This window comes from Embiotoca jacksoni, unplaced genomic scaffold, assembly GCF_022577435.1.
Source record: "Embiotoca jacksoni isolate LCO1_2020_lvr unplaced genomic scaffold, fEmbJac1.0.p SCAF_6, whole genome shotgun sequence".
Classification (NCBI taxonomy): Eukaryota; Metazoa; Chordata; class Actinopteri; family Embiotocidae; genus Embiotoca; species Embiotoca jacksoni.
In genome coordinates, this window is record NW_027185414.1 from 20,729,349 (window position 1) to 20,745,603 (window position 16,255).

Sequence of the window (16,255 nt, forward strand, 5' to 3'; positions counted from 1 at the left end):
GAATTAAAAAATAAAAGTGATGCTGTAATAATAAAAGTCCAGATGAAAATTGATTATTGCTGGTTTAAATGTTTTGGTCTACTATACATTTCAGAATATGAAACATGTCTGGTTGAATTTAAATGACGGCTAAACAAACAATCTTGAGATTTTGATGAGACTTTTTAGCTTCATCATCATGTATAGGAACAAAATAATGTATAAGCATAATACTTGAAACCAGCAGCATGGTTGCAATAAATATTAGAGTGGAAAGAAGATTAAAGCTTATGGTTTAAAGTGATGAAAATAGAGAACCTACATACAAACAAAAGGCCCTGCTGGTCTTTATACTGCACTCATTTAGATCAAAGTGGTTTGAAGTGACCAACTGAATAACCTCCACCGGCATGTTTACAGCCATGTGCTCTCTTACCTTGCTGTTTCCGAGCTTCTTTGGCTGCACGCGCCAGTGCCTGCTTTTCCAGTTTTCTCATCAGTTTCATCTGGGCGGCCTGTCGCGCTATTTCTACACAGAGCGGAAAGAAAAGCATTGTCAGTGAGAAATTTCAGGGGAACACCTAAAAGCTGCTGTAGTCTGACCTCTTTTTTTCATTCCTTAGTTTTTTATAAAGTTGACCACTTATAATCCAACAAGTATTAACATATATTTATTTAACTTGTCCAGAACATTTTTTTTAAAATGTTGAGATATATATACATATATTTTTACAAAGGTATGACTGACCACCAGTCAGAAAAAAAAAAAAGAATAACAATACTGACATAACATAAAAAACGGACTTGTACATATACAAAAACAAATATTTACAACTGCAACCCTCCTCTTGGCCTCTGCTACCTGAATAATAGCCGATTTATTAATGGCACGCACTAATGAAAAATATATTTCAGAGCCCTTTTCCTCTGCTGACCTTGAGCCTCAAGTTTGCGCAGAAGTTTGACCTCACTGGGACTGGGGCCCTCAGGCGCCACTGGATCGCCTACATTAGGGGGTCGTCCCTTCCTCCGTCTGTTACCTCTTGCACCTTCGCCTGCTAACTGACGCTCTGAATTCGCAGGACGACCCCTGCGACCTTCCATCGCCAAAATACGAGGAATGACCTCCTCTTCCTTCAACAGGCTCCACTGTAAACCCTGGAGAAAAAAAAAAAAGTTGGGACGGAGAGGGGTGAGGAGAGATGTAACAGTCAATGACTCGCTGGATTACGTCATTTTATGTGATTAAGGAACAATTTAATTGTTAGCTGGCTGGACTCTGAACTGGGTATATAACAAAGAGATTGAAAAACAATATTCTTTTTTGAAAGATGCATCCTTATATTTTCTGAAATACATAGTAAAACACTGGCTAAACAGTAGATTAAATAGGAATTATTCATTCCCTATCTATCTTTGATAGTCTTTCTTAAATTGTATGTATCTCTCTTCTCTCAGCACTGTACATATCTAATTTTGATTATTTCTCTATTGTACTTCCAATATTACACACAACTCCATTTCCTAGGTTATCTCTTTGTGTCCCAGACACATAACATATATACCACTGGTCACCTGTGGAAGTAATGTCAGCTTATTATTACATTTCTCCATGCACAGTGAGAGGTCTATGAACTAAGACTACTGAGGGTTTTGGTTGATTCCTATCCATGCCCTGACAGTAACTGCTGCATGAAGCTCTGCCTGCCGCTAGATGAAAAGATGAACAGGGATCAGGGAGAGAGAGAGAGAGAGAGAGAGAGATGAAAGGCAGTCACCTGGGGTCCTTCTCTGGCTTCATAGAAGTCACCAACCCTTATCTTTGCACTGAAGCTAAAATTATCGCGCGTGGTGCCACTTATTCCATTTCTGGATAGATACTACAGAAGAGAAAATAATAATGGCGTTGGTTTAGGCAGAAAAAAAAATTGCGAAATTAGCGACATTGAACAGCAACTGGGAGGCGTTAGATTGAAGGGAGTCTACGGTTACAGTGCATCTGTGCAGTGCTACTAATCATTATAAAAGCCAGGGGACAAAAAAAAAGAGCAAAAGCTCTCAGGAGAGAAAAACGGTTCTGACCTTGGGGTGCACAATTCAGGCCCTTTCTTATTTATCTGTGGCATTGCTAGGCTTTTACTACCTACTGACTGAGTAGCAGTGAGTGAATGTTACCGTCTAGACGTGTTTTTGTTTGCACTACTACACTCAAGTGCAGCTTTGACAATCAGGGTGAATCAGTTTTGATAAAGCAAACAAAGCAGATCAGTGACTATAATAGACTGTACAAATGGGGCAGAGGTTGTGCATCCCAACGCTAACCATTAATCATTTGTGGGGGGAAGGAGAGGTGAAAAAAGTGGCACAAGAAGTGAATCTAAGAATATCATCTCTCACTATTAGGGTCAAAGAAAGCAGGGTGGGGGTGGGGGTGGGGTTGGAGTGCAGCTGGAGCAGTAGCATAGATAACATACAACAAATCCTGATACAGTAGCATTTCTTTGAGCAGTGTGGATGAGCAGTTTTTCAATTATTAGCAAAAATATCATTCAATGATGAATCGTAAGCAATGCTGCCGACGTTGATTAATTCCCACAATAACCCTCGTTAAAAACTAAACTGCTCATCTATTTGCCCAAAAATATTTGATTCTGTATCATTGAAGCAGATTAAACTGTCACGCTGCGAGGCCCAGGTACCTTCATCACATCTGGGTACTGCCTCAGTTTCTTGCCACAGGGGGCATAGTAGGCCACCTCGCCCTGCGGCCGTCCGGCCACTGATTTGATTCTTGTTTCTCTTCGCCACCTAGAATTTCCATAATAAAATAATAACACAAGTGTTCTCAAAAACGGAGTTTATCGTACATTTGTGACCAAACTACTGTGGATATGATCGTGAAAGTGACAAAAACTTCAACACAATGTGAAGTGAAACACATAACGTGAGCTTTCGCTCCGGCACTTGTACATACCCCAACTCCAGAGGTATCATCAACTCCTTCTCATCCATCACCCTCTTCCTCTTCCCTAAGCCTGGAAGAGACAGTTAAACCATCAATTTGAATGAAAAAGCTCACGTAAACAGCAGCAGCAGACAAAACCCCTGAACTTACCAGTCATCATACCAACCAAGAAGATGCACTTATATGCAGTTTAGCCTTTCGGAACAGCATTATGGGACCATGAAAGTTAAATATATACACAACTCTCTGGACCGCCATATTGAAGCCCTAAAACGCCAAGCCTGATATATAACATCACAGAGGAAGAAACACATAAGAGAAAACAAATGACTCACAGTCGGGAAGAAAGACTGAAAATGCTGCTCTGCTTGGAACATTTCTGGCACGCCACACATATGTCCTATTTTCTTTGGGTAATCTCTCCGCATTGAAAGAAGCAGAAATTAACCTTGTTGCTGAGCCAAACAAGTTGTGAGGGCTCTTGGGCATGCCCCTACATGAGCTCAGAGCTCCGGTTATGCCATATCAACCAACTGTCTTCTTCCTAACTGCCTAAAAGTAACAATTGCTTTTCATAATCATCTGAGGATGATGGGAGTACATTTCCTCCAGACAGCTTACTTTACTTCTGCAGCATTCTTTGTGAGATCATAATAAAACCATCCTTCACCACTCGCTTCAACACTCTCTGCGCACAGGATTTTCAACACATTACCTAATGGTGAGGCTAGGCTATAGGAGGAAGAGCCTGGAGCGCTGTGATAGGCCAAGGCACTGGAGCTGGTGGCAATGGTGGGAGTCTTGATGACCTGTAGGTTGAGAGGGGAGCAGCTGGTGGCGGTGTGATTGGTTGAGGTGTTCAGTAGTTCTGGGCCTTTGGTTAGCCTGCGGGGAGTCATCTCCTTCTTAGATGATCCAGATGGCAGCAGCTTTAACTCCTTCACTTTCTTCCCAGAGATGTCACTGTCTGAGTTGCTGTCAGACTCTGAAGCGGAACACCGGGACACAAAGTGAGTTCAAAATTATAGAGGGATCAAATTCACCAAAGCAGATGGCAATTAAATGAATAATATTTTATATGACTGTAGTTTTAGGATTTTAGATGTATGTCTTAAATGACTATGGTCAAATATATTGGTCAGGTAATTGATTAGTCAATCGAGAAAAGGGTAACCTTCAAATATTCTAATTTCTAAAGTTATTTTCAGGAAAATAAAGAGAGTCTTTAGCAGCCTTTCAGCTGAGAATTTGATGCTTTTATTCAGTTTTAGGCATTAGAAAATTGTGAGGCATTTCACAAGTTTGATATTTAATGGACTGCATAATTAATTAATCCAGTAATCCAGGAAATAATCAGAAGACTATAATTAATTTAATTGTTAGTTACAGCCTTGACATTAAAATGTTATTTTCAGCTCGTTTTTGAATTTTAGATGTTCCATTTACTGCTATACGTAGATGGTACCAACCTGACAGACTATCATCTGAGTCCTCTTCATCCTCCTCCTCCTCCTCAAGGTCATCATCCTCATCATCATCATCATCTCCTGAGTCGTCGGATTCCTTGTTAGCCGGGAGACCAGCTGTGGGGTTACATGTCCCGGGGATTCCCATTCCAGGAATTCCAACTCCAGGGATACTAACTCCAGGAATCGCAATCCCGGACTCTCCTCCTCGAAACAAATCCACCAGAGACTGTACCAGATGGTTCTGAGAGAAGCCCTTCCAGGCAGCTAAAGGGTCTGCTTGTCCCTGTCCCTGGCCCAGGCCTGGTGTCTGTCCCTTGCCCTTTGGGGTCTTGTTCTTTCTGGATCCATGGCCTGTGGCATGGGGTGAGGTAGTGGGGGGCTGCGACGGAAGTCCAGCCTGGCCGGCTGCTTGGGTCCTACTTGCCCCTGTGCTCAGATTGACAGGCATCGACCCAGCGTCCGGGTCGCGCTGAGGAGACTTGCCTTGAGAGGCAGAGTCCTTGCGAGGTTTGGTGATGAGGGCCAAAGGTGCGTCCTGAGTGGTGCTTTGGATGACTCCATTTGGGTGATGGGGTTCAGGGAGCCCCAGCAGGGCGCTCGAGAGGAAGTGGTTGGAGTGATTGTTCTGGGGTGGAGGAGGTGGGACGGGTGGCAATGGCGATGAAGACAGAGATGTCCTCTTAGGAGATTTGTTTGGCCCCTGCTGCTGCTTCTTTAGCTCAGCTGGGAACGTCTGCCCTTGGGACATGAGAGTCTGGGAATAAAGGAGGAGGAGAGGAGGAGAGGAGGAGAGGCACGGAGTCAGGGGGAGGGACGGAGAGGGAAACATAGAATGGGAGGAACAAAGAAAGGTTAGGAAAAAAATTGGAAAAGAAATGGGACAAAGTGGAGTTGCTCTAGCTGTCAGTTCGCATCACTGTTGATTGTTTGAGCAGGTGACAAAACTACAATGCTGAACACTGGTACAGTTAACTGTGTCTAAGCCTCTTTCGGGGAAACAAAAAGAACATAAATGCAATAACCAAAGGCATTGTTCTTGGCCAAGTTCGCAAAAAGAGACACTGCGTATCTCTCTAAAATTGTAATTACTTGTCTGCACATTTGAAAAGCTCCATCGTCATTATCATCACGCGGCTGGGCATGTTTGCCTTTTTTTTACACTGATGACAAGTTTGGTTCAATCTGTGCTTAAGCAAAGGCAGGTTGGACTTTAATGTTGCACTTTCAACTGGATGTGATATGAAGTGAAACAAATCAATTTCACAGACCATGAAATACAGTAACAGTGCTGAAACCACAGGGGGAATTTAGCTCGTGGTAAACTTCTCTGCCCTTGTGAAACAAAAAGGAGAAATGATTTTCAGAGAATAAACTGATCCCAATAAGTTTAGCTTATTGATTATTGTACTATCATTCATATTTCATCTGGAGAAATGGGATCTATGCAGTCAAAAGTGAATAAAAACATCAATTTTTACAACATTTCATCTGAACTGACCGACAATATAAATAATACAGTAGAAAATGTGCACAGCCCATGTCTGCCTCAGAAAAGTAATGAAACTAATAGCATTAACCGTCTCATCAACAGGCTACTCTCTGCAGCAGTGGAGCAAATGAAGCCACTGTAAATCAGTCCGAAGCTGTTAATAATTAAAAACACACAGAAAACAATGATAGCATTTACAGCAGATCACAGAACTTAATGAGCCTATGAAAAGAAGCTGGAACTTGATACAGCAAATTTGGCCTGTAGCTGCGTACGTTAAACTGCTGAGACACTGAGACTGACACTTAAATTAACTGGAGGAAGATATTAAAGAAAAAACAAAACCTAACACTGTTCAGCAAATAACACAATATAGGATCTCATCTGGAAAAGACCAATGTAAATAGTGAATTAAACTACGCAGTGCATGTTTTGGATATTCCTGGGGGATCATTACAAATGAGTAATAAAGAGAATTGTACAAATGTAGTCATTACTAGCAGAAAATGTCAAAACTTCTTTCCTCTCCCAAGCTTAGAACGAATACTCAAGGCTTTCCCACCAAATGTTCTAAATAGAAACTTCTTGATAATAACTTTTAACATATCTAAGTCTCTAAGATGTCTAGTCATCTTTTTTTGTGCAATCCCAGAGCACTACAAGTTTACTCAGACAAGTTCTGCCTCCGAAACCAACTGTACAAAACAAAGATTTATTTCTGATGTCCATCTACAGCCGTATAATTTCCCTCAATGCCATGTTAATTTTAAACAGGCCATTTGTAATGTTTCCCTCTGATGTAAAATCTTGTGTATGAAAAACTGCAACAGTCAATGTTCTGATTTCATTTTTAATTGAGTGTGAAGCTTGACTAGTAGCAGTTCTGTGGTTGTCTGCGAGCTGCTTAGATCCCATCTTAAACAAATGTGGTAAATGGCCACCAGATTAAAAGAGGTGCTGGTTATCGTATGGTAATGAAGAAGAAAAGGAGATAAATATAACTGCAGATCTAACAGCATACTCCAATTCCAGTGAATAATTTAACAACGTCAGCTCAGAGAATACTGTGTATGTTTAGTGTCGTTTCAGTAGATATAACCAAAATATTGACATTTTACAGCTGCTGTCATCAGCTTAACTCACCTGTTTGAGCCTGAACTCATTGATCTGCGCAAGTGAAGCTTCCAGCAGTTTCTTTTTGTTGGATTTGGCGGTGCCAGGAACAGCGCGCTTTGGTGGCTTCAGCGAGGGCTTCTGGGAGCTTGTTACAGATGAGGTCAAACCAAAAGGTTTTGGGGAGGTAGACAGTGGGAGAGTTAAGCGGGGCGGAGAAGGGACGGAGAGGGGCTTAGGGGAGGAGCAGAGGGAGAGGGGCAGGTGCTGGGGGGAGGAGGAGGGCAGCAGTTTGGGAGGTTTAGAAGAGGCAGTGCTGGAGAGGGCCTTTGGAGATGTGGTGAGAGCGATTGGGGAGGAAGATGGTGAAGACTCCCTACGGGGCTGACTGAGGAGCGCCAGGGGCTTTGAGTTGGCAGCCAGGCCAGTGGACTGGATCACACTGAAGTGTTGCTGTGGCCCCTCCGTCCGGGAGCGGGAGCGGGAGCCGTGGAGGGCCAGTGGCGAGGATTGGGACAAGGCAGGAGGGGAGAGAGAGCAGGGTAAGGGCACAAAGGTAGGGGGGTTAGAGGGGGCCTTCTGGGTGTCTTTCTTGTCCTGGGCCTCCCCGGAGAGTGGTCTGTCAGTCTTTGCAGGTCCAGTGCTGGGTATCAAAACCTGGGGGGATGAAATAAAGAACCGCTAGAACAAAGAATAGTCTTGTGGTATGATAATTTATTTTAATCTATTCAACATTTTGGTCACTATTTAATTGAATGAGGGCGCTGGGCACCACCAAGTGCAGTGAAGTGCACCGTGCCGAGTCGTTGAGGGCCTGCTGGCTTCCTGCTTTGCGTCCACACTATGTTATTATTTCATTTGAACCCAAAATGCTTTTACGCTTGATAATGTATTTTTCCTCTTTACCTTTGTTCTCTTCTTTGTACGCTTCTCAGTGTCAGATAATTCACTCTGTTTGTCCTCATCCTCATCATCCTCATCATCATCGTCATCATCTTCATCGTCCTCTGGTAGGTCTTCCAGATCACTGCTGAGGGACCCGTCACTTGAGCTGTCTGAGGATGTGCCGGATTCACTGTTGCTCGCCAAAGAAGTGTCTGCTGGCTTCTTTCGTGGCTTCTGAATTGAGAGAACAGCTGTAAGAATGAGCCCCACTACATAATGCATAGCTAGTATATGTCATAAGTTAACTTCCCACTGAGGAGGAAACTTAATCTCAGTACTGACCTTCTCTTTAGGTTTCTGAATCATCTTTTCCACCAACTCTGCTGGATTGTTCTGAGGGCTGCTACGATCGCTGTTAGAGGGGTCTGAATTTTTGGTTGGCTTGGTTGACGCCTGAACAGGAGCCGGACTCGCAGAAAAGCTCCCTGATTGTGTGGTGGGAGGACAGACCCCGCTGCCATTCACTGCACCATTCACCCCTAGAAACACAAAACAGATCTGCTGCATTACTAATCTGCTGCATCCTTACTGAGAACTTTACAACAAGCAATAATGGAATATCTGGAACTAACTGCAGAATGGAACAAGGCTAATAAAAATATTGATTCATACATGTATCTCATCAAACATGCTGGCGGTGCGAGGCACAAGCCCAACATAGTTGGTTTACATAATAAAAGATAAATTAAAAGATACTGTGAAATTAAAAGAGTGCAAGAAATAGAGATTAGGAGAGGGAACACAAGGGAGAGGGAGGTTACCAGAATCACTAAGTGAGGAGTGAAAGTCATTAAATCTGTCTTGAAAAGGAGAAATCTCATCATAGGACAAAGTGGATTTAGGTTGTGGAAGAAGAAGACACACAGATAGAGACTGTGGGAGAGTGGGGACAGATCAATGGCTTGGTCTACGGGGTAGTGCTATACCTTTAGGTGGGGTATGGCTATTCTTGCCAGGCATCCTGATCTGAACAGGACTGGCGCTGTGATTGGGCTGAATGTGAGGGGCGAAGAATGGAGGGAAGCCGATGAAAGAGGGGAGAAAGGCAGCAGCTCCCCGTCCATGGGCTTCAGCAGCTCGCCACCACTCTGTGGGAGGGAAGGGAACAGTAGGGTAGGGGGAGGAGAGGAAAGGAGAGGAAAGGAGAGGAGGAGGAGGAGGAGGAGGAGGAGGAGGAGGAGGAGGAGAAGGAGAAGGAGGAGAGGAGAGGACAGGAGATAATTAAAGGTTTTTTTTTTTTTTAATCTAAAGGTATTCCCATTTAGCCAATTGCTGCCCAAAATTCAAACACCATCCTCTTACCAGAGAGGGCTCCTAGCTGGGGGTGGGCAGCCAGAGCAGCTGACATGCCCAGAGAGCCCAGGCCTCCAAACTCAGGCCTGCCCGCTCCGGCAGTGTAGAGGGCTCCGAAGGCTGGGTGGTTGACCAGAGGGAAGGCACTTGACAATGTGGAGCCAATGAAGGGCTGCTCTCCTGCTGCTCCAAACAGACGGCCTGAGACAGATCCAAACCAACAAGGACTTGTTCAAATGCATTCCCTTACAAATATCTCTGTGTAACAACTCACTGGTCAATTATACAAAACAACAGGTGCACAAATGTTCTCAATTTTTGACTGTTCAATTTGAATACACACTTTTTGTAGAAATTGTGGCATTTCACTCTTTCTACTTCCACCAAATCCGCAAACAACAAACAACGAACAACAAACAAACCCTCTTTTTTGCCAGCAAATAGGATGCTGATTTTTTTTTAATACATTGAGTGTTTGGGTTTAATGTTAAAATCACACATCTTCTTGCTGTTAGCTGTTAGTATTAAATGGCGTTTTTTGTTTGAAGCTTCTGTTTCAGTTATAAGTAGTGACTAACCAGTCCTAAATCACAGGATTAAAAGATACAGGGGGGGGGGGGGGGGGGGGGGGGGGGGGTTTACTTTGAACTCTGGTGTCTAAAAATACTCACTTCTGACTTCATTTGCCCATTTGTACATATTTAACATCTTTTCTTCCACAAAGTTAAATTTTGACATTAGTGTAATGCGGCATGACAGTTGTTTATAGCACCTTAGCACAACTCATTGCCCCACTGTTAGTTTTGTATATGTTTATTTAGCAAGACTGAGAACATTGTTCTCATATTACCTCTCCGAGCTCTTGATGTAAGAATCGACAGGGTGTAAAAGCTAGATTTAAACAGCTTTTGAAGGTGTCGCTTCTTATCCACCTGACTACAGAAAGAATTAAACACAGAATGACTGTCTTCTATTTGTGTAAGAATTAACTTCAGATTTAGCTTTCACTGAGTGCACACTGCACCTAATTTCAGACGGCAGCCGTACTGTTTCTGAGCGTGACGGACTATTGCTTCAGCTTGATGCTGATGTACATACTGTAAAACATTCACATAATATTTCGTCATAATCCAATTCCAGCACAGAAGTATTTGTGTATTGATATTTCTTCAATTTAAAACGAGAATATGTTGCAGCGCAACAAAGACTGGATATTCTTGGTGAAAAGAAGAGTGTGCATATAAGGTGTAAAAAGCTCGCCCTCTACTATCCCTTCTGCATTCAATTTCAGCACAGAAGAATACTTCATCAACATCATCATCGTCTAGCGTTTTCCTGAGCACAATCATTTCTGGCAGCGGCGACTGCCACGTATTACCTCCTCCCAGAGTCAGATGCAATTTGGTGCGAGCATATTTCATGCAAATTCAATTTCTATTCCAGAAAAGGAGAGCAAGGCGGCTTGATGCCTCTGCATAAGCCAGGTAATACACATGCAAAAAAAAGTGATGACTGAAGAAAAGGAAAGCATTGTGCACAGTGCAGATGAAAATGTCAAACTACCATACACATGCACACACCACAGAAATGTAAAGCAGAGTGACACTGGAGCACATTGTTTTCTGAACTAATTCAGTCCAGGATCTGATAGTAGAGCCACTTCCATACGCTCTACAACAAAATACAGATGAAGACTATGAATGAACATGATTCTGCAGAAGCATTTCCGAGACTATTTTTAAGTGAGAATCAAACAGTTTGTAGTTATGTGGCCTTACCAGCCCGCTGGCAGTGTGACATATGAGAGTACAGCCCTTTGTGTTGGCTTCAAGGCCCCTCTCTGTGCCACAAGACAGCAAAATCTGCCTTTTGAATGTCATTAGAATATGCTGAATATGTAGAGCCCGCCTTGCCAGCGTCAGCTAGTGGATACGAAGATAAACGACTGCATTGCAACCCCCAGAAAGGCCAGCCACAGCATTCACTTATGCCTGGGGTGCCCACCTCTCCCCCGCACACCCCTCTTCCTTTTCTAGGCAACACAAAGTGACATCTGCAAATGCCTTTTCAATATTAATGCAGGCTTCCAGAAGGCGAATAATTAAATCTAAAAATTTAAAGCGAGAAAGAAGCACGGGAAAGACATACCTAGGATTACCTACTCACTCTTCCTCACTCTGTCTCTTTCTCGCTCTCGCTCCTTCGCCCTCTTTCTCATTCTGTTTCAATCCTTCCTCCACTCTGACAAACTGCACCGCCTGCTTTTTTCATGTTTGGATGCTGCCGAAGGGGGATTAATTTGTTGTTTGTTGCAGTCAATCAAATTTCCACAGACAGATTTAAGTTAATTGCATCCGTGAGTTGATCCCAGAAGGAGAGAGTGCTACAAGCGCCGATCAGCTTTTATTCTCCAAGTGATATCCTCATCAATGACACATGCACGCACTCGCACACGCAAAGCCACACACATAAACAGAGTCCGTGCTCATTTTTATGTTCTTCAGATTCTTCTTTACTTAAGTGTTATTGGCACATTGCTAAAGGACCTTGAATCAATGCTTGCACAGTCTGTGATGTTACTCTATCTCCGCAATATGTAATTACTGATGTTACCTGCTTACACAATACACTTGACATAGTCGTGTTGTTATGCATGAGAATGTTTTTCATTTTAATTATGATACTTGGAGCTGGGAAAGCAAAGGAGATGACTTGAACTCGTTTGCCTTACAGCTATATATGTGTATAAATACTACATATGTCTGAGATACAGTCCACGCGCCGAACAAGGCACCGGAGGAAATGAAAAAGAATTCCCACAAAGCACAGCAAAAGTTCCGAGCTAACAGTCTGCCTCTCAGCATTTCATTTGACGCTCAGTCCAAAATCGCTTATCTAGAAAATCTGAGCACACGTAATGGCACAGAGGGATGAGAGGGATGTATAATGCATAAGAAGGAGATGCTCCTAATGGCTTCTTCTTTGGGGCAACGCTGAGGATGTGGAGGACAAAACAAGAGGCTTTATTTTGCTCTCTCGTTCTTCCTCTTCTCGTAACAGAGAGAAAACACAACAATCATGGCGAAAGCTGGATATCTTATTCCCTAGTCAGTGCGAAGATGCTTTATGAGTGTAGATGTGTGTTGCTGTGTGTTTGTGTGTATATATAGCAGGCCTATGAAAAAACAGCAAGACATTAAGAGATGAAGAGGAAGAAAGTATGAGTAAATGATTCACTCTCTCACATGAGGGATATTTGAAAAGCACACAGATAGATACACACACACACACACACCAAATATACACACTCCTCTTTGCCTAATGGCTTTGACCAATACATAGAAAGGAAGCTGGATGCTGGACAGGGCTGACTTGACACTGAGTGGCTAACAAATGTTAAATCATGCAGGCAGAGTCTTTCTTTCTCACACATACACTCACACTCTCTCTCTCTCACACACACACACACACACACACACACACACACACACACACACACACACACACACACACACACACACACACACACACACACACACACACGCATGCACAGTGCCGTGCTGAGCCTGACTCTGAGGCAGCTGGAGCCAGAGAGCTGAAGGTTGTCAGGAGACATGGCGAAGCATGTGTGTGTTTCTCACACAAAAGAGCCCTCTAATTGTTTGGGATTCATTAATGCAGCAGCTTTTCAATTGCAACCCAAGCTGTCAGGAAAAAAAAAATCCTTGTAGCTGGGAAAGAGGTGTATTCATACCGGCTGCAAAATAACTGTATAATTAATACTGGAGGAAACTCATTTTTCATGGTAAAGAAATGAGAAGGATTCTGAATGCTATCGAGACATGAAGGTGACCATATTTGGCATCTTTTTTTGTGGTTACATGGAAACTGTTTGCATTGTGTGTTGGTGTTTTTTTTCTTCTGCACGCACGTGGTTTTTGAGAGACAGAAGATTGACACAAGAGGAGAAAAAGTGTTTCTTACCAGAGGTGCCGAGGGTGGATCCCAGTGCCGAGGGGCTCGGGGCCAGGCTGCTCTTAGAGTGCGGAGCGGGCGATGACGAAGAGGAAGAAGAGGAGGAGGAGGAGGAGGAGGAAGAGGCCGCAGGGGAGGAGGTGCGAGCAGCAGACAGGGTGGGCGCAGGGGAGGCCAGCCGCTCTCCAGACTCCATATCTGTCAAACACAATCCAATCAGCAGGGTTACAATAGCAAAGCACACCCACCCGTACACTCGCAGACACACACGCTTAAACACATACACACAAACGCATTGTGTCACACCTACACAACATGATCAAGCACACACATGCACGCACGCACACCTCCTGACACTTTTCCTTTCACATCTCACTTCCCCTGAACAATATTTCTATTTAGCCATGCTCACTGGCTCCCAGCCTCTATTGATTCAATATGGGGTAGGAAGGAGGATGACATGTTTAAGGACTCTGATAACGGACAACAAAGCAGGTTTTACATTTTGAAGGAAGAAAATACCAGGGCTGAGAATGTGTTCCTCAACAGGACAGACACTTTCACGGAGACCTCACTCCGCTGGGGTTGAAGTGGGATGTTTGGGATGACAGAGGTTAGCGAAAAACTCAAATACAGGATGGACAAATAACCCGTTTGTCACTTTTCTTTGTCACTTTCTGTCCCTCACACACAAATACATAAATACACAGGCACACGTGTGCAAACGCACACACCCGTGTTTGACAACCAGGATCCATTTACACCTCCTTGATGAAAAATAATGTCATTTAAATGTAAGAGCTCTTTGAGGCCTTTAAAGACAGCATTACTCCCCGAGTCCTTTCAGTTGGAACTAGAACTAAATGGATAGGCTTTTAGATGATAGGTGCATTAACCAACACGGTAGCTTTCCATTATCAGTCTCACAGAGTCGCCATGCCAGCCATTATCAACCGACCAACAACATAAACCCTCACAAGAAACATTTTGGCCATTCTGCAGCCAAAATATTTGCTTACATTATTCAGCTTAATCCCCTTTTGCTTACAACTGAGAACACAATGTGTCTATGCCCACACAGCCGCTGACTTGTAGAGCCAAATAAATACAAAACAGTTTTGAAACACATGAATTTGCGCACGCACACGCGCACACGCGCACACACACACACACACACACACACACACACACACACACACACACACACACACACACACACACACACACACACACACACACATTTCAACCCCCACTGCAGACAGACACACGCACAAAATCACCTCCCCTGTCTATCACATCAACCTGACTCTTTTTCTCTCTTCTCCTTTCCCGTATCCTTTTGCCTGACACTAATCCAGGACTGAAAATCCCCTTCAAAAGCACAGTTTGCAGATTGTGTTTTACAGGCAGGCTTTGTTATTGTGTCATTACACATAAACAGTCTCTGCCTCCATCTCTCTCTTTCCTTCGCTCTCTCCCTCTCTCTCCCTTCTGCCACCCCTCCGCCACCCTCCCTTCCTCCCTCCCTCCCTCCCTCTCTCCTCTGCAGTGGGAGCAGAGCCACTGATTAAATCTCTGAGACAAAAGCTGCTATCCTCTGAATATCAAGTATCAGCCTTTCGCCAGGAGCAACACTGACAAGAAGAGGGAGAGAGGGAGAGCGAGAGGCGCGGATGACAAGAAAACCTGCTGCAGTCCACGGGGAGGAGGCTGGTGTGCCATCGGACTTGGGCCGCCATGACTGCCATTGCTGCAGTGAAAAGATAGTGGTTGTGTAATTATGAGCAAGGTCAAAGGTCCTTCTATTGGCCTCTCACGCAAGGTGACAGGATGTGGGTAAAAGAGCCAAATTATCAACCTTCCCGGCAAGTAAATTAATCTTACATATTAGTTACAAGAAAAAAGTTCCGGTCGAGTGAAGATGAAGAGTTTCCTCATGATTCTTGACCAAAAACTGTTACCTGTCTGCCGCACTTTGTTGCACGAACGCCTGTCACACTCTGCGCTCCTTCACTTTGGCTGTCACCTTTTAAATGTCAGGTTAGGGTGAAAAAGAAAAACATGAAGAGAAGGATTCTTCCATAAGATTTAAAAAAAAAAAATTAAAAAAAAAAAGAAAGAAAAAAAGAGGCGATTTTCCGTGGTTGCTCCTGACAAAAAAAATGTAAGTATTATTAGAAGTGTGATGAAAATGGAGAGGAGCTGTGGCCCTTCATAATTATCATAATGCACATGAAAACAAAAGGCTTGTGTCTCAGAGGACGAGCAAAGCTTATGTGGTGTCAGCTGGTAAGTGAAGCGGATCATTCCCTACCTTTTCAGGGGGAAGGAAAAAACACAGAAAGACGGAGAGAGAGCGAGAGAGAGAGAGGAAAAGAGATAGAGAGACTGAGAAGAAAAAAGGATAGGCAAGACAATATACTCTGATTTTGTTGTGGAAAAAAAGGCAGAAGAAGGAAAAGAGTGCAGCGTATGAAGGACAGCCTGTAAACCATTCCTGTCGTTTCTCAATATCTGCACTTAATGCCTCGCCTTGTCAAAACGTGATGATGTGAACAGAATTGATTTCCCCCCCTAACAAACAACAAAAAAGCAATCCCTCCTTTGCAGAGGTGTAAAGCAGAGCTACCCTCCCCCTCATCTCCTCTCATCTCTCACAATCTCTCAAAGGGCCTCTTTCTGGGATGAGAGACGGAGAGAGAAAGGACAGCGGGGGAAAAATGACTGCGAGGCAAGTCCATCTTCCTCCGACAACTACAAACTGATCACTTAGTGCAATTAAATCTAATAACAATAATAAGATTGAGCTCAGCAATGTACCACCAAATGCACAGCCACAACAATGATTGCAACAATAATGGCGCGCCAAGGTATTTAAGGATCCAATCCTGACTTAATTATAAGAAATTAAAATGGATTTAGCATCAGAATTAGCTTGATTTTATAGGTAATTAACGGCACACCACAGTGGCGGTATAAGGCAAGCGTTATAATCTCCGTGAACGGCTAAATCAATTTGACTTGAAC

At 43.5% G+C, this 16,255-nt stretch overlaps 1 protein-coding gene across 17 annotated transcripts in view; it reads right to left on the reverse strand.

The window, feature by feature from the left end:
* baz2ba (bromodomain adjacent to zinc finger domain, 2Ba) overlaps positions 1-16,255 on the reverse strand; it is a 68,049-nt gene that overhangs the window by 17,556 nt on the left and 34,238 nt on the right. For 10 of the 17 annotated variants that reach the window (XM_069174554.1, XM_069174553.1, XM_069174561.1 and 7 more), the window contains 13 exons: positions 13,238-13,426; positions 9,263-9,454; positions 8,887-9,048; positions 8,243-8,439; positions 7,922-8,134; positions 7,046-7,672; positions 4,414-5,167; positions 3,660-3,929; positions 2,954-3,014; positions 2,679-2,787; positions 1,758-1,859; positions 915-1,137; positions 416-508 (listed from right to left, as the gene is read on the reverse strand). In XM_069174554.1, coding sequence (XP_069030655.1) covers positions 416-508; positions 915-1,137; positions 1,758-1,859; positions 2,679-2,787; positions 2,954-3,014; positions 3,660-3,929; positions 4,414-5,167; positions 7,046-7,672; positions 7,922-8,134; positions 8,243-8,439; positions 8,887-9,048; positions 9,263-9,454; positions 13,238-13,424 — 3,190 coding nt within the window. In that variant the 5' untranslated portion in view covers positions 13,425-13,426. The remainder of the gene's footprint in view (positions 1-415; positions 509-914; positions 1,138-1,757; positions 1,860-2,678; positions 2,788-2,953; positions 3,015-3,659; positions 3,930-4,413; positions 5,168-7,045; positions 7,673-7,921; positions 8,135-8,242; positions 8,440-8,886; positions 9,049-9,262; positions 9,455-13,237; positions 13,427-16,255) is intronic. The other 7 variants (XM_069174564.1, XM_069174560.1, XM_069174563.1 and 4 more) reach the window with 1 other exon arrangement.